Source organism: Stigmatopora argus, chromosome 9 (assembly GCF_051989625.1).
Source record: "Stigmatopora argus isolate UIUO_Sarg chromosome 9, RoL_Sarg_1.0, whole genome shotgun sequence".
Taxonomy (NCBI): Eukaryota; Metazoa; Chordata; class Actinopteri; order Syngnathiformes; family Syngnathidae; genus Stigmatopora; species Stigmatopora argus.
The window spans coordinates 4047935-4065856 of NC_135395.1; the positions used below are offsets into that span (position 1 = coordinate 4047935).

General features: G+C 39.1%; 1 protein-coding gene and 2 long non-coding RNA genes across 4 annotated transcripts; 2 read left to right on the forward strand and 1 right to left on the reverse strand.

Annotated features, from left to right (window-relative positions):
* The first annotated feature begins 55 nt into the window (after nucleotides 1–55).
* On the forward strand, nucleotides 56–9808 carry LOC144082124 (myotilin-like). Its single transcript, XM_077608987.1, has 11 exons — nucleotides 56–244; nucleotides 3063–3273; nucleotides 3351–4237; nucleotides 5173–5323; nucleotides 5405–5506; nucleotides 6126–6163; nucleotides 6614–6752; nucleotides 7341–7548; nucleotides 7650–7815; nucleotides 7900–8033; nucleotides 8671–9808. The coding sequence occupies exons 3-11, from the start codon at nucleotides 3357–3359 to the stop codon at nucleotides 8811–8813; spliced, it is 1962 nt and encodes a 653-aa protein (XP_077465113.1). The 5' UTR covers nucleotides 56–244; nucleotides 3063–3273; nucleotides 3351–3356; the 3' UTR covers nucleotides 8814–9808.
* A 2402-nt stretch (nucleotides 9809–12210) lies between these two features.
* LOC144082997 (uncharacterized) lies at nucleotides 12211–13950 on the forward strand. The gene is made up of 3 exons (XR_013303436.1): nucleotides 12211–12308; nucleotides 13664–13737; nucleotides 13811–13950. It is a non-coding gene; the product is annotated as an uncharacterized LOC144082997 (long non-coding RNA).
* A 495-nt stretch (nucleotides 13951–14445) lies between these two features.
* On the reverse strand, nucleotides 14446–17667 carry LOC144082825 (uncharacterized). 2 transcript variants are annotated; one of them, XR_013303359.1, is made up of 4 exons: nucleotides 17524–17667; nucleotides 17255–17340; nucleotides 14648–14766; nucleotides 14446–14587 (listed from the first exon to the last, which is right to left on the reverse strand). It is a non-coding gene; the product is annotated as an uncharacterized LOC144082825 (long non-coding RNA). The 2 variants fall into 2 exon arrangements; XR_013303360.1 differs by lacking the exons at nucleotides 14446–14587; nucleotides 14648–14766 and adding an exon at nucleotides 14942–14960.
* Between the last annotated feature and the right edge of the window lie 255 nt (nucleotides 17668–17922).

Consider the following 17922-nt stretch of genomic DNA (forward strand, 5'->3'; position numbering starts at 1 on the left):
GTTTAAAATCAGTGTTCTTGTTATGAAGTGCAGTTTGCCAAGGCTTGAACACAAGAGGGCGGTGTAGCACAGCCATTGGGAGGAAAAGAAAAATACTAAGCAATTAGGTGGAGCTCTGTTGCTCTCAAGGCTCGCTTGTCTCGACCCGGTCGAGTTATCGAGTTTGGTTCAGTGTCACTTGTTGGCTGGCGTTGGCTCTTGGCTCTTGGCTCGGCTGCCTCCGACGTTAAAGTCGTTTTCCAAGGTAAGAAATATTTTCGATTGATTCTCTCCTCGAGCTTTTGCTGCTTTCCTATTCTGTTTGAATGGAATAAATATAATCAGTGATTTAATACGTCCTTTTTAGTTGTAAATTGAGAGCCAACAAAAACATCCAATATATTTTGATTGAGACAGTTTTGGCAATCTGCAAAGTTGAATCTAATAAAGTTGTGAAACATGTCATCTGCATTTGACTACATTAAAAATGTTAGGCACACCTGTTGTTCAAACTTAATTGACCTCATTAAAATGTTTGAACTTTTGTCCCTTTCATACACTTTTAACTTGCCATGTGTTTAAAAGCAATGCATTATGTCATGTTATATTATCCTTTTGATTCTTCTTGATCTAATCAGAGTTGCCACTTGTTAATGTCCTGTGTGCAGACTGCATACCAAGTGGTATCTTGAAATAAATTATGAGCTCATCTGACGGTGGTAATATTTCCCTACACTTAAGCTTGTGCCTCTTTGAAAATTTACAACCAAAGTGTATTTTATTCTCCATTGAAGTGTTTGTTTTGTTATTTTGATTTGATTTCATAGAAACTGTGAACTCAGTTTAAAATGGCTGTCGTTAAATCACTTTAAAATGGGGTGATCACTAACATCTGAAAATGTCAGCAGCTCAACAATTGTTCACTGTTATCTACAATCTATTATTTCTTATCTTCTTGGATTTATTATTCATTTGAATGAAGTGGATGCCTTTATTATTTACATTACTTGGTGTGCATCCTGCATCCATGTATCCATTGAAGAAAAAAATGTCAGGACAGTCACAGGTGAGTTGGAAGTTATGCCATTTGACTTTAGTGGTGGGCGTACAAAGCAAAAAAAACGAAATAATCTATATTGTCTTAAATGAACCCAAAGAAAGAACATCCAAACGCAACACTTGCTAATCACAATTTCAATGAAGAAATGTATTTTCTACATGGTTAAACTGTGATACAAAAACCCACATAATACAATTTATGGGTAATTGCAAAATCAATTGAATGGGTTTGCATCTATTTTTGAGGTCATGAAGACTGACTATAGCAGAGCACAGTGACGGATCGTTTTGTTCACTTTGTGTTTGTCAGTCTTAGAGGACGAAAAAGATCGTACACTGTTACCCGTGCCGTGCAAACGTTGTGTGTAGCATGTAAGCATTCATGCATGTGTGTGTCTGCACCTGCCAGCTGATGTCCGAATTCCTCGACCAATATAGCTTTGCCCACTTAATCTTTCTCCCTTGCACACAGTCTACAAGGCCTCAGATCTGCCTCACATGAACTGAGTTGTTGTCATCAAACCAAAATGTAAACAAATCAATCACTGAAATACCCACAGATATTGTGGTAGTGTGTATAATTTTGATGCAAATGTATACTAAATCTATTGTATAAAATTAATGGAAGGATTCTGTTGAAATATCAGTAACGCTTACAGGCTTTGTTTTTCTTAGCTGCGAAATTAGTTCATAATTGTAAAACCTAATGCAACCAAGGACTAATGTATATCTTTGTTTGCAACAGTGTGGTTCAGTTAAGTTTCCATTAGTTAGGGCTGCCATGAACACCATAAACTATTTTTGATATAACATATTCATCATCTAAAGCTGCAATTGTGTCAAATATGTCATTTTGTACACTGAATATTAATCATTGCAGACAGCATTGTCTCAGAACAAAAGGGATTCTAAAACACTTTGCATCAGTAATAAACCACTTTGATAAATAGTATATTCTGTGCTAGAAATATACTAGTAACATTGAAAAGTTCTGTTGGAACTAAATGACACAAAGATTGCAACGCTTATTGACCTCATTTTCCATTTGTTCAATGATATTTTTTTCTGAGTGAAACAAAACAAATCAAGTCTCAGTTGAAGTTCATGTTTGTAATCATATACGTTAACCTCACAAGTTACCATATATATATATATATATATATATATATATATATATATATATATATATATATATATATATATATATATATATATATATGTATATATGTATGTATATAGATATGTATATAGATATGTGTATATATATACATACACACATATATACACACATACATATACATACACACACACATACACACACATACACAATCATACACAATCATACACACACATACATGCACACACATACATACACACATACACACACATACATACACACACGCACGCATACACGTACACATACATGTGTGTATATATATATATATATATATATATATATATATATATATATATATATATATATATATATATATATATATATATATATATATATATATACACACATACACATACATATATACATACACACACACATACACACACACATACACACACAATCATACACAATCATACACACACATACATGCACACACATACATACACACATACATACACACACGCACGCATACACGTACACATACATGTGTATATATGTATATATATATATATATATATATATATATATGTATATATATATATGTATATATATATATATATATATATGTATATATATATATATACATATATATATATATGTATATATATATACCAAACCCATCATCTAATAAAAAACTTTGCTGAGTGTATCCACGGGTGTCCTTTACAGTCTTGTGTTCTCTCTGATATGCTTTGGAGGAAGATCCAAGGAGTCAAAACATTTCACCACGCTAACAACTACTCGCACAGAATTAAAGCCGATGACTGATAATAATCCTCATCCATCTATCACTGTTTTTGTCTTTATATTTAAACCATTTCAAACTGATGGACTGTTTTTTCCCCAGGTTCCGCTGTCCTCTGCTAGTCAACCACTCTTCTGAAGATCACTTCAGCCACAATCAGGACGAGCCATTCCTGAAATCAGAGTTCCATCATTCACCAGAAGTCACAGCCTCTACGCCCAGCCCTGACTCACCATCTTCACCCCTACCACCTGCACAAGTTAAAGAAGCACCAACACCCAAGCTTTTCACTCCAACCAAGCTCAGTTTCAATGTAATTACTTTTTATTAAGTACCTTCTTGTCCTGATTAAGTTCTACCTTCTTCACTGGTTGTTCTTCTTTCGTTCAGTCCTCCATGTCAGGAGGCAACAACACAATGAACCTCTCAGACCTACCTACTTTTAAGCCTGGTGCCTTCCCTCCCAGTGCCTTCAACTATGCACGTCCAAGACACTTCATTCAGTCCCAGTCTTCCTTCCAGGCACCCAGCTATGAAAGTGTGGTTAGGGAGGCTCAGGAAAACCAGAATAATGCCCAAGAGAACGTGACGAGTTCCAAGCACAGTTCAAATGGTTCTGAATTCCATAGTCAAACTAGAGCCACGTCTTCCCAAAACCAGTCAGTGTCAAAGCCCTGGTCTCCGACTCAGTCGCAATTTCAGTCATTAAGCCTCACTATGAATCAACCCCAACCCAATGGGACAGGCAAGTCATCCCCATCCTCATCCAGTCTGAGCTCACCCATTTCCACTTCATCTACCACTCCTCTTCATTCCTCTACATCACGCGTAACCATGAGATCCACCATAACACTCACCCCCAGCGTCCCGAGTGCCAGCGGGCTCGGCAGCGCCACTCTGCCGGCCAATCAGGATGCCATGTCAGCTCCGGCTGCCTATCTCTGCTCAGTGTTGCCCTCCCAGTCTTCTTTCTCAACTTACTCAAAACTCTCTCCAAAGTCCACCCATCCCTGTTCCTCCCCATCCCGCTCACCACTAGCACCTTCAAGCCCTTGCCTTTCCATCAAAGAAGCCTCTCCTTCCTCCATTCTTCAGCAACCTCCTCCATTGTCCCCTTCCTCCATTCTTCAGCAGCCTCCCCCATTGTCCCCTTCCTTCCCTCGCTCCAACCTCTCCCCCACCACCTACATGCCTCTTCAACCTAGTACACTTAGTCATAACATTGGGTCGCCAGCTGCAGTCTCTTTACCAGCTAACTACAAGGGAACCTCCAACACGTGAGTAAACATCACTTTTACATCTGTGTTTTCGACACACAACCGTTTGGTTTACTTCAGCTGCACACAAACCAAAGACGATGGACATGGAAGTGTTGAAGGTTTTTCTCCACTGATCCAATATGTATTTCAGGGGGTAGTGACATCTGCCCTGTTTGGTTCAGACTAAACCCAAAAGGTTTGTGGTGTGCACCTTTTAGGCGGGTGTGAGTACAAACCGGCAAACTCTGTTGTGGAGTAGGTAGCCGGTCAGAGACCTCTTCCAAGCTAACCGTGATGCGGTTCGTCTTATGTGGGGAAAGTGATCGAACCATAGTTTCAACCAGTTCTGACATTACACACCTTTTTGAGCATAACTGCCTTTCTTAGCCACGGGCATTATGGGAAATGTTGTTTGGTTAGTGGGAAATACTGTTTGGTTAGCGTTACAGTCTGTGGGTAGTGGTATATCAGCTAGCAGGAGGGTTTCATGCTACACGATATTTTATTTGAGGAGAAGCCAATATAAAATCTATGCTGGAAAATACGCAAAATCTTGATATATGTAATGTTTCGCTCTAGGATGAAGGAAAGGCTTATGCGCACAAGTTCAGCAGGCCTGAGGGCCGTGATTTTTTTTTAAACTCCAAACCAAAAAAGATGCATTGTACTAGTTTGGTCTGAATTTGTGAATTGTACTAGTTTGGTGTAAATAAGTTATGAGTATCTGATTTAGGAGACATTATGCCAAACCTGAATTTTTAGGGGTTTCTTTTGGGTCTACCAAATTTAAAGATCCATTCCACTATAAGAGTTCAATCAGTCAAATTCCACATGATTAACGGAATATTTATCAACCAGCAATTGATGTAACTTCATCAATTTTGTGCATTTAACTGAATGAGCTCACAGATAATTTATTCTTAGTGTCTTTGCATTTATTTTACCATTCCCAGCCTTCCTAAGCCTGTTGTCAAGAAGACTGTAGTTTCTCGGCCTTCTTCGTCTCGCTCCACAGATGAAGAAATCCAGGGTTCCAAAGATGCTCTCATCCAAGATCTGGAGAAAAAGTTACGCTCAAAAGAGGCGAAGAGAAGAAACAGCCAGGTAAATGTTTGTTTCCCCCTCCAAAAAAAAGCATAATGCATATCAACACACTGATTAATGTAAACACCCAATGCCGAACAGAAACTTTCTTATGAGGAGCGTATGGCTCGAAGGCTGCTGGGTCCTGATAATGCCAACTGCATGTTTGACCAAGATGCTCTTTCAGACTCCCAACTAGACCAGGTGCTGTTAATTTTTCTGAAAACCTTTACCAAGTATACGTATATCGAGTTATTCAATCACCCTCTCAATATCACAAGGAAAGTGGATAGAGATTTGAATGCTGTGTATACTGTGTATGCGGGGTGATTGAATAACGCAATATCCTCTCGGACTCCTGCAAGCTATTTTTGCCCACTTTCTGAGAATAGCAATGTGTCTTTAACCACACTAAGGCCACGTTCACAATGCAATCATTTCCAATTTCTTTGCCTATAAGCGATACATAGCATATTTTTTTCATGCAGTGTGAACAGTTCGTTAACGTATTGTTTTCCTGGGCTCAATAATATTTTCATAATAATCTGATGCCTATCTGACACCTCAAACGCATATGAATGCGACCTACATAGGTCATCAACGGATGAAAATATGTCCCCACGGTTCAAAAATAGACAACATACGCGAATGAGCAATGGCAGGCAAATATGTAAAAAATAGCGTTTCCTTCATGATCCTGTAGGTGAAGCTGTCAGGTAAAAAAAAATGTTGCTTCCATTAGCAACAAAAAAAAATCCTCAAAGTTGTCACAAAGGCTGTGGCTTGAATCTAACAATGAGCTGTTCTGTCTATCCTCTTACAGCCAGATTTACCAGAGGGAAGACACACTGGTGGGCTATGGTAAGTACAGTCGCGGACCTGAGAAGTATGGGATATACCTAGTAAGGTGTTCAGTTTAATGGCTAATCGTACGAGGCCTTAGAGGTTTTATTGCTTCGTGCCAATATTGACCTAATGTCAACAGAGAATGCAATAAAAAAACTTTCATTTGCTACTAATTCAAAGGTCAGTCATTTGTTTATGAATACACTTCATTCTTTAGTTCATTTTAAAGTACAATAACTGAATATCACATGGGGTTTTAAAAATCATCTGATTCGGCATACACAACACGCGCTCAATCACAGGCAGACCTTTTTTTGAACAAACTTTCTAGTGTTTATATCATACAGTAGGGAAAGTTACAAATCAGCAAAACTCTACATGTGTTTTCTAAGTAGATTAGTCAATTATTCTTACTGGATGATGAACCATATTGGTCATATCAAAATAGTCAGTTGCTCCATGCAGGGGGAAACACCACTCCGGAACAGATGAACAAGGGAACGAGGGATCGGCTATCCAGGAGAAATGTTATGCCCCTCGCTTTCTGCAGACCCCTCAAGACCTCACTGTGGAGGAGGGACGCTTCTGTAGAATTGATTTCAAGGTGAGGCATGTAAAACACTTTTTTTGTACTTCATTAACAAAAAATTGAGGGTTTTTTTGTTGATGTGTTTTTCGAACCATAAGTCGCACTAGCCAAAAGATACACAATGAAAGGGATGAAAACATATGAGTCCCACTGGAGTATAAGTCGCATTTTGGGGGGATTTTATTTGATAAAATCCAAAACAAGGGCCAGACATGTCATCCTTAAACACATTTAAAATAAAATAATAAAAACATGAATGGAGGCTGAATGTAATTTCTTACAAAAATGTTTTTAAAAATATATATATTTTGGGGGGGAAGCCCTTCTCAATTGTTTCTATAAGCTGCAGGCGATTCTACGGCTTTGCCGTGGTGACCCCTAAGGTGATAAGCCAAAAGTACACCCAACTGCCAAATTATCAAAACAGGCTCAGAGCCCCCTTTTAGTGTTCAGTGTAAAAATAATGTGAAATGATATAATTTCGCACATAATTCGCACTGGAGAATAAGTAACCACGCCCCCAAACAAACAAAAGAACTGCGACTTATAGTCCCAAAAATACGGTTGATCTGATCTACAGACGTGTTCTTGATTCATGTTCAGGTTGGAGGCCTCCCAACTCCAGATATCTGCTGGCACTTGGATGGTAAAGCTATACGTCCAGATGACTACCATAAGATGCTCGTGTGCGAGAAAGGGCTTCACTCATTCATCATCGAGATTGTCACCGCCCACCATGCTGGTGTGTACGAGTGCGTGGCAAAGAATCGTGCAGGGGAAGCCAGATTTACCTTGAGGCTTGATGTCATAGGTAAACTGATGAAATACGTGGTCATGATTTAAATATACTGTGCTCCAAGATTAACTTGATGTAGGATTGTAGTGATAATGTCTTGTTTTCCTACATTGTAGCCCAAGAAGCTCTCCGTCCTCCGTGCTTTATTCAAAAGATGTCAAACTTTCGAGCTCTGGAGGGTGACACGGTGAGGTTAGAATGCAAAATTGATGCGTCTCCTCCTCCGCAACTCTTCTGGAAGAAAGATAAGGAGATGTTACGCATTGATCCGGCCAGAATGAGGTGAGCACAGTCGGTATGTTGTCATCGCATAGTATTCCAACATTTGTGATGATCTCTGCTATAATGGGTCAACTATGAATGCAGTTTGTACCAGGATGGCTCGGGCAGGCAGTGTTTGCTGATAGAGAGGGTCGCCGTGTCCGATGCGGGGTGGTACACGCTCTCCGCTATCAATGAAGCAGGCATGTCCACATGCAACGCCAGACTGGATATCAGCTGTAAGTTCTTTCCTCTCTCAGCTCTCCATTGTTGTTACCTTGGGAGCAATACAAATCATACAGCAGATGGGGGATTTCCTGCACTTAACACCACCATGAACTCAATTCTCAAGCCTGAACGGCATCAAAGAAATGCGGCATTGTGCCATCGAAAGGAAATCTGACGAGGTCGTGAGCACTAAATGCTGCACGTGGATCTTGAGGATGAAGGTTGGGTTTGTCCACAGGAGCAAAGTACAAAGAAGCTATTAGGTTACATGTAATTCCCACACCATCTGTCGTGTGCTTGTTTTCAATGAAAGTGACCTGCCTTCTGCTGTGTGTTAACTTAAATGTAGTCAAATAATTTTAGGGTCATGTGCTTTATTTGATCAGTACACCATTTATTATTCAAATAAATCTTTTTAGGTGAGGACCAGTATTGTGTTTCTCCATGTAAGTAACAGTTGAGGCAATGTGGAGTCCAAAAGTTATTTTCAGGCACCTGGCATGAAGGGAATGTTGACTCGGTGTCGGTCCTCCAGTGAGATCTGTCATTGCACTCAGTTGTGTTCTTTAAATCACATTTTCATGCGGCAAATCATACAAAGGTTGAGACAATTTCCATTTAATTTTTTCCTTATTCTTCCCCTGGCAGGCCGAGCGGTTCCGCCATTGAAAACGGCACCTCCTGGTTCCAAGGCGTTGAAATTGCTGTCATCTCTGAGCCACGTGCCTGGACGGACAGCAGAGCCCCCCACCAAACACTCGGCCCCCCTCTATGAGAGTGAAGAGCTGTAGATCCTTTGAGAAACACACACACGCACTCACACACCTCAGAACTGTCAAAGCGCTTACACAGTGTATTATAATTTTGTGTTTGGATGACACTGCGGTGGTCCCTCAAGTTAATCTTCAGCCTTGTGTTGTTGTTCGTGTTCCTGCGTTAACTTTTTCAAGCTGCAGAGCTCATGTTGCATACAAGCCAGTAAGCCTCGCAATCCATCATGGCGTCTCTCCGCAAAATGGTGCGTCGAGGTCACTTACTGTAAGTTTATTAATAGTTGCGGAGTAACAGTCGGCTGCCGTGACGCTTTTGTGGTGGAGGTCAAACACAATGGTTTACCGCAAAGTAGTTGCACATCTAGTAGTATATTACCCTTAGACACCCGTTGGTTAGAATGTGAACATTGGCCTTACTCATCACAGTCCTGACAATTTGATATCTATGGAATACAATAGCCCTACTGTACCGTATTGCACTTTAGTCATCCGAATACTCTCCTTTCCTCGAATCACTATGATGGAAATTATATACGTACTTTCAATTTTATTGTGTGACTGAACCTCCATGTGTCACTAAACACTGCGAATCATCAGTGTTTTTAAAGTGAATTGCTTATACTATGTATGTGTGTATGTGAAGGAAGATATTTATTTGATTATTGATCTATGCTATACGCCTCTCAAAGAAAGCCCTGCAAATGTTCAACTTTGGCTTCATAAATGTTAATTTCCTTGGGCAGGCAAAGTACACCCGCGGTCATTAGTTTTGAGAATTTTTACCATTTAGTGCAATGATAGTTTCAAAAATTTTTACCCGGGGGGTGTTACATATGTGGACTGCACTCAGTGATAATCATCAATATTACTTTATGAAATGTCACAAGCCTAACATTGTGGTTTATCCGAGTAGTAGATTGAGGCCTGGCTGCAGGAGGGAAGTGTTTTATCTCGAAACACTACATTTTTTTGTTTGTCAATTGAGTGGATGAATAAAGTCAACATTAACTAGGCTTTGCCTCCTGCATCAACTGTACCTTATGATGTTTTGACAGTTAAAATCTGAGTCATATTTGTCTGTCTATCTTTTGAAATCCATTATTTAATAATTGAGCATGCCCAATAATCTCAAAGTAGGTACCTTGTTTTGAACAACTGATCATTTTTCATCATTTTTTTTCTTTTTAGACATGACTAAAAGCTGTCTTTATTTTACACATTACAATTTAACTCTCTAATGTCAGTGGGGGCCGTACATTTCACTGGTAACAGTTTTATCGACGCCTGCAGAACTGATTGTGAAGGCCTCCAGGTAAATTTCTGACCCTGGCAACAAATAATGGCTGAAATGTGATTGGTTAAATGCTTCAATATGAAAACACACATGGAAGCAGCACAACCAGGGGGAAAGCAATGAAAGGAAGCTGACAGACAATGTGGAATTATTTAATAAGTATTCAAGGACAAAATATAATTAATATCAGTCTGTGATTCAAATATTTTAGGCTAGCGGAGAAGGCCTTGTATACAAGAGAAAAAGCATTCTTTGCGTTTCAAATGTTAAACTTTTAAAGGAGTCAGATGGCCTGGAATAAAGGTGAGTTGATGTAAAATATGAAGTAAAAATGTTAGTCAATATTTGGTAAAAATGAGTACTAACATACTGTTTTATAGCATCAAGAACACAAAAATCACGACTAACTACGTCATCTTCAAAACATGGACATTGAGTTGGGAGGACAAGCCACCTCGTGGAGCGCGGTAAGCAAGCCACCATCTTTTCCACATTCAATATGGCAGGACAATATGAGCGTGGTTATGCCTATTGTCGACGCAGCTGTGTAAATTAAGCACATGAGCAGCATCTCGCCCTTTCGAACAGCCTTTTCTATGCCAATGGACGACTAGCACGCCAACGAGGTAAGTCGTTGAGCAATTTACTGGCCTAAGTGGATTTTTATCACGCTACCGGGAGATTTCTTTAGGAATGAATTGAGCCAAAACGCTGACAAATGTGTTAGTTTAATGCCAGGTTGAACACACTGTCGACAGTTTAAGTTTGGGCTCTTTTTCCCCACCGGCTGTGTGCCGTATGTGACTAGTTATCTTAGCATTAGCGTCACGACGAGCGTCTTCGTGACGCTAATGCGTCCCATTTGACTTAAAAAGTATGTTGTCTGTTTTCTCTCCATTATTTAGTCATGTAGAAAGACTTTTAATTTAATCAAACACAGCCGAGACATCAATGGACAGTTTGCTGGGTAAAGGCTCACTCAAAATTGACATGTAGAGGCACGACTTAGTTCCTGGTGTGTTGTATGTAATGATAGTTTTCATTGCGAATGCTAAACACCCGTTTCCAATTTGTAATTGTTCTGTTTTCACACAAATCATTTATACAAAAATTGTTAAGCCAACTTTCTCCTAGTTGTTAACGTCAGTCTGTATATTTAATCACCTTGTCTGCAAAAGGGAAAATAGCTCGGAGCACTCACTAACTTATTTTAATTCATTCTTTATCTTGATCGTTTATTAAATTTCTTGTAAGATTTTCGGTCTCCATCCACGTGGGGCTACATCACGCGTTCGAAGCATGCTTCCGTCAAAAAGCACTCTTAAAATGAGACATGGGGCTTCAAAATCCCCAAATGACAACGTACCGAATGCGCTGCATTGTCCTGTGAGAGCATTATCAGGTATTTATTCGGTAAATCGTCACGTCTGAGCTGGTCTGCAGTCCACTGACTCCTGGCTCATCCGCCATTTTTAACAATGGCGGCGGCCATTTGAACTCTGACCTAGGTCATGCATATTAAAAAAGTCCATCTTGAAAATGGCTTTGACAGCAGATCTGCAACCATATCCATTTCTGCTCCTCCTTCAGTCATTGTGGGTTGACAAAACCGCTATTAAATCAACACAACAATATGTTTGCTTGTGCAGCTCGCTACATAGTTTGTTAGCTCTGGTTAGTCCACTCTATAACTAGCCAACAGTCGTGTGCCTTCAGGGCCTTCAAGGCCTTCTCTGCTGGCCTAAGAAATATCTGATCACAGACTGATGTTAATTATATTTTGTCCATGAATACTTATGAAATAATTCCAAATTGTCTGTTAGCTTCCTTCCATTGCTTTTCCCCCTGGTTGGACTGCTTCCAGATGTGTGTTTTCATATTGAATCATTTAACCAATCACATTTCAGCCATTATTTGTTGCCAGGGTCAGAAATCTGCCTCAAGATCTTCACAATCAGTTTTGCAGGCTCTGCTGCATTAAACAAGTGTCGATAAGACTGTTGCTTTAACCAATCAGAATTTGATTTGGTGACACCAAGGCCTTCTCGCAGGCGTAGGGATACGTCATTGCTTTTCACCTATGATTGGCTAGTGGTAGAGTGGAGTAGCCAGAGCTTACGCCCATTGTAGACGCAGACGAGTTAATGAAGCGCATGTGCAGTAACCATTCCTTTTGGAAAACCTTTCACACGCTGACGGTCGACAAGCACGCCAACGAGGTAAGGAATGGAGCAATTCACTGGGCTAAATGCGTTTTTTATCACGCTACCGGGAGATTTTTCAGCAATCAATTGAGCCCAAAACGCCAACAAACATCTTAGTTTAATGCCAGGTTTAGCACACCGTCGACAATTTAAATTTGCGCTTCTTTTCCTCACCGGGTGTGTGCCGAATGTTACTAGTTAACATTAGCGTTAGTGTCACGATTTGACTTAAAACATGTATGTTGTCCGTTTTCTCTCCATAATTGAGTCGTGTGGCAAGACTTTAAATTTAATCAAACAACGCCGAGTCATCAACCGACAGTTTGCTGGGTAAATGCTCACTCTAGAATGACATCCAGAGGCACGACATTGCTAGGGCTAAACACCCGTTGCCGATTTGTAGTTGTTCTGTTTTTACAAAAAAAATCACTTATACAAAACTGTTAAGCCAACTTTCTCCTAGCTGTTAAGTCTGTATATTTAATCGCCGTATGCAAAACTATTAAGCCAACTTTCTCCTAGCTCACTGGTGTCAAAGCGGCGGCCTGGGGGCCAAATCTGGCCCGCCGCGTCATTTTGTGCGGCCCGAGAAAATCAATCATGAGTGCCGACTTTCTGTGTTAGGATCAAATTCAAATGAAGATTATACATGTATATTATATTTCCTCATATTCCCCTTTTTAAATCAATAATTGTAATTTTTTAATCCTTTTTTTCCTTTTTGTGTTTTTAGTTCAAAAAGCATTTAGTAAAATCTAAAAATAAATATATTTAAAAAAATCTGTTTTCCACTCTAATATTGAACATATTTCCAAAAATATTTTGTTTCCTTTTGAAATGAAAAACAAATTATTATAAGATATTTTCCCTCATGAAGAAAAAAAAAAGCTCAAACAAACATTTTTTTTAGATCTATAAAAACTGAATATTTAGAGCTTTTGATAGTTATTTTTAATGCAATTTAAATAGAAAAAAATATCCAAAATATTATTTCAAAAATGGTCCAGCCCACGTGAAATCGAGTTGACGTTATTGCGACCCGCGAACCAACCCGAGTTTGACACCCTTGTCCTAGCTGTTAACGTCAGTCTGTATATTTAATCGCCTTGTCTGGAAAAGGAAAAATAGCACTTGGCACTCGCTAACTAATTTTTATTTTTTATTTTGATCGTTTATTAAATTTCTTGTAAGATTTCTCTATCCCGTAATTGTTTGGCAACCCCCAAATACCTTGGTTAAATCAAGTTTTCCCTGTTTAGCATCAAGATAAAACTACTTCCCCAAAAAAACAACTAAGCCTATCTGTTGAATCTCCGGGCTCTATATATGCTAACTTATGCTTTTTTTGTGTGCAAATTTTCCCTGTTTAGCACCAAGATGCAGCTCTTCTAGCATGCCTAGAGCACTATTGAGGTTATAGAAGAGGAGACTGTGCCAGATCAAGGTAAAACTACACCCCCCCAAAGTTGAATCTCCATTCTATATATTCTAACTTTTGCTATTTTTTTTGCATGTAGGCCTGAGAGATCTTCCTCGCAAGTTGCCCACTTGAATCATATGTCTCTGTACTTCTGAAAATCCAAATTAAATAAAAGCCTAAATCATCATGGTGATGTTTCACTGGCCATTCATTTCCACAGCTCTTTGACTAAATCTTTAAGGTAAGAAGGATCTCAGGTAATGTTAGAGCAGGAATTCTAAGTATTTATTCCCCCAAAAAATTCTAAGTCATTATTCCCCATTTTTTTCTAATTTTATTTTCTGTTTATTCTCTTTTTTAATTTTCTGTGTATATACCCTGTTTTATTTTCTAAGTGTTTATTCCCCCAGTTAAAAATTTTTCCAAGTGTTTATTCCCCCCTTTTTTCTAATTTTATTTTCTAAGTGTTTATTCCCCCAGTTTTTTCAAATTTTATTTTCTAAGTGTATTTTACAAAAATTAATTGTAAGTGTAAAATTGTTTTGTGAACCTTTAACTAAAATGTCTTATCTTGTCTACAGGTGGACAAACTGGAGAAAAGACTGGCTACACCAATCAACACTTCAATGTAATGCCAACTAAGTATGCTAAAGTTGAAATGTTTAACTGTAAATAAAAATTTTAACTTGCATTGTTACCTGCATTTTTTTGTTAGATAAAGACAAACATGTATACATTTAAAAACTTTTATTTTGACATAGAAAAACAGGCTCTCAAGATAGGTTCACAGGCCCTCCAGCATTTTTAAAAATCAGTTTTGCCTTCATCCATTTTCAAATGGACGAAGAAACTCCCCTTGGCACCAGGTGGAATTCTGGAAAACAAAAGAGGTCAATACACAAAGTTAAGTAAAAAGCCATTCGCAAGGTCTTACCTTTTATTTTGAAAAAGTTTGGAGATAGGTTCTCGCGTAACACCCAGCACCGAGAAATGAGGGGGTGTGTCAGCCTATCTGTACATAGGCAGGAAACCTTGTCCCCCTTGGGTGGAATTCTGGAAAACAAAAAGGTCAAGGCACACTAGATTAAGTTACATAAAAGGAAATACAGACTAGGGCCTAACTTAACTAAAAATAACTACATTTATCTTTTTTTCTATAAAGCATCAAAAGGGTACCCATTATTCAGACACTGCAAAACAAGGCAATATTAGACATACTCCTGATGGTCTGGTTTTCTTTTTGTCTGCTGCAGAGAGACAAAAAAATATCTGAGTCTTTAAAGGCCCCTATCCAGTCTATTTTTCACATTTTCCTCCACAAACAAATAATCAGGATCTTGACATGGTGGGAAATATAGAAAACACTGGACAGGGGCCTACAAGGTACAAATTACATGAAAATAACAAATAAAATAAATCCTACTTCTGCCTTGAGTTTTTCAGTCAATTATTTCAAATCCATTCATTCTTAAAAAAATAAATATCCAAAAAGCTTCTGTTTTTCTCTTATGCCAAGGAAAAAAATGTTTAAAGGAGTCAAAAATGACACCTGCACTATTGTTGAATAAATGTCACTTAGGTTTTGTCAAAACCACATTTAAAACTAAAAATGAAACAGTCCAAGCCCTGAGGTCTTTAAGAAAGTTAACGGGGTAAAAGTATATAATCTATTACAGTGCACAGTTCCACTACATGGCAGATGTTTTTGTACCAATTACCCAGTGGCGGGCCGTCAGGGCCTTCTCTGCTGGCCTAAGAAATATCTGAATCATATTATATTTTGTCCATCAATACTTATTATTCTAAATGGTCTGTTAGCTTCCTTTCATTGCTTTCCCCCCTGGTTGCACTGCTTCCAGATGTGTGTTTTCATATTGAAGCATTTAACCAATCACATTTCAGCCATTATTTGTTGCCAGATCAGATCTGCCTCAAAGCCTTCAATCAGTTCTTGCGGGCTCTGCTGCATTAAACTAGACTGTTGCTTTTAACCAATCAGATTTCGAGTTGGCAACCCCACAATGATTTTTCATAGGCGTTAGCATTTTGCTGGCTGGGACATGTCATTGCTTTCACAAACTATGATTGTCTAGTAGGTGGGCCAAAGCAGTACCCAAGGCAGCCGAGATCGCAAACTCCACCCACTATGGCCGACAGAAGCAGAAGCAAAAACAAATTGATTCCGTTTGCTCACAAAGCTTTTTTCCAGACGGACTTTTCTAGAAAAAAATGGACATCATTAAGAAAGGGCAGTCAACTCCGAAGCTAGCAAGCCTGTTACAGCCGGGAAAATGGTGTGTGGGGCACTTTCAGCGCGCTAACTTAGCTCCACAAGCAAATAGTGTATTGTTGTGTTGATTTAATGCTATTTTCAAAACGGACTAAGCCGGAAATATGAGAGGACAGGCTCGACTTTCATCATTAGCTTCGATGGCGATAGGAAAGAAGGAAGAAAGGAGGATGGATATTGTGTAAAAAGGATTTTTGGAGAGTGAAATTACAAATATGGCTATATTCCTAAATAATATTTCAATTGTGGGCCAAGTTCTGATATCTGAAAAGCTCCAGTGTTTGTATTTAAGCTCCAGTGTTTGTATTTAATCACAAAATGCTGCTAGGAAGTGGATTTTACCCCAGTTTAATTTTTAGCGTTTCACCATTGACGTCAATCACTGTCTTTTCCCGGGAAAAATCACCCCCCTGACCTGGTTGTAATGTCTCAAAAGCTCCAGTATTTGTATTTAATCAATAAATGCTGTTTTCAGCTGGATTTTACTCCATTTTCGGGCAATGTTTGCCCGTACGCCATTGACGTTCATCGCTGTCTTTTCCCGGGAAAACCACCCCCTGGCCTGGTTTTAATGTCTGAAAAGCTCCAGTATTTGTATTTAATCATGAAATGCTGCTAGGAAGTGGATTTTACCCCATTTTTGTGCATTAAATTTATTGATTATTTTTAATGTGTCGCAGCTGTAGCTGCAGTAGAGGTTTTATAGCCATAAAATAGTTTGAGGGTTGGATTGATACGTTGAAGGCGCTACCAGAAAATGCACCGCCCGCCACTGCAATTACCAATTTCGTCATACGTAGTTATCTGGGTATGATGACAATTAGGCTTTTGTAGAGTCAATGAAGATGACAAAACCTATGTTCGATTATTTGTAAGTTCAGAAAGATGTGAAACACAAGCGGAAGCTACTCCTACACTTGCCACTATAGTATTTTTTTTAAATTAAATTCAATAGGGATGACCCTACTTTACAGTTTTCCATTTATCGCAGCCATGTCTGGTCTACATTAACCGCGATAATCGAGGGTTTAGTGTTTATTCCTTACACGTCCACTAATGGCATTTGTGTGGGTGACTTATCCACAGGTTTTTGCTATTAAAAAAAACACCAAGTTACTTAGTGTTTTCATTCAAAAGTTGAATGTATCATAATGGAAAAACGAGCCAATTGCGCAAAGCCTTGATTACAGAACGCTGACGTTTAAATATTACACGGATAGAGAAAGTCGGAACTATTCAAAAATGACTCACTTTGTTAAGGCGTCGACAAGATGCCCCTTTCTGGTCGTTTTGGCCACATTCTTGATGTTTCCCAGCAGTCTGTGCTCGTTGAGGGACTGAAACACACAATGGAATGATTTCTTTTTAAACAAAGAGCGATCGGTAACGCAATGTAGCCAATTTGTTTGCAAACATTTTGCTGTCTGCACACACATGGGGCTACATCACGTCAACGAATCATGCTCTTATCACTCTTAAGACGAGAAGTGGGGCTTCGAAATCCCCAAATGACAACGTACCGAATGTGCTGCATCGTCCTGTGAGAAGTTTGTCAGGCTTTCTTCGGCAAATCGTCACTTTTGAGCTGCTCTGCAGTGCACGCCCGTGTTGACTCCTGGCTCATCAGCCATTATGGGGTTTGACGTCGGCAATTTGAACTGTGACCTCGGCCACGCCTATTAAAAATAGACACACAAAAAATATAAATGGTTTTCATAATAACGTGCGTTAGTCAGTGTGTGTGTGTGGGGGGAGAGGGGGGGTGTAAATGCGTTTTGGTTGGACTTTAATACTTAAAAAAATACATTGTTTTCATAACAACATGCATTAGTCAGTGGGTGGGGCGGGGCTGTAAATACGTGTTGATTGGGCATTCATACTTATTAAAACACATTGTTTTCATCATAACGTGCATTAGT

What these genes read in the sequence shown, in the direction of transcription:
- LOC144082124 (XM_077608987.1), top strand. Translation starts at nt 3,357, where the DNA reads ATGTCAGGAGGCAACAACACAATGAACCTCTCAGACCTACCTACTTTT. An exon ending in CGAAGAGAAGAAACAGCCAG is followed by an intron (nt 5,324 to 5,404) that starts GTAAATGTTTGT and finishes AATGCCGAACAG; the next exon opens with AAACTTTCTTATGAGGAGCG. An exon ending in ATTGATCCGGCCAGAATGAG is followed by an intron (nt 7,816 to 7,899) that starts GTGAGCACAGTC and finishes CTATGAATGCAG; the next exon opens with TTTGTACCAGGATGGCTCGG.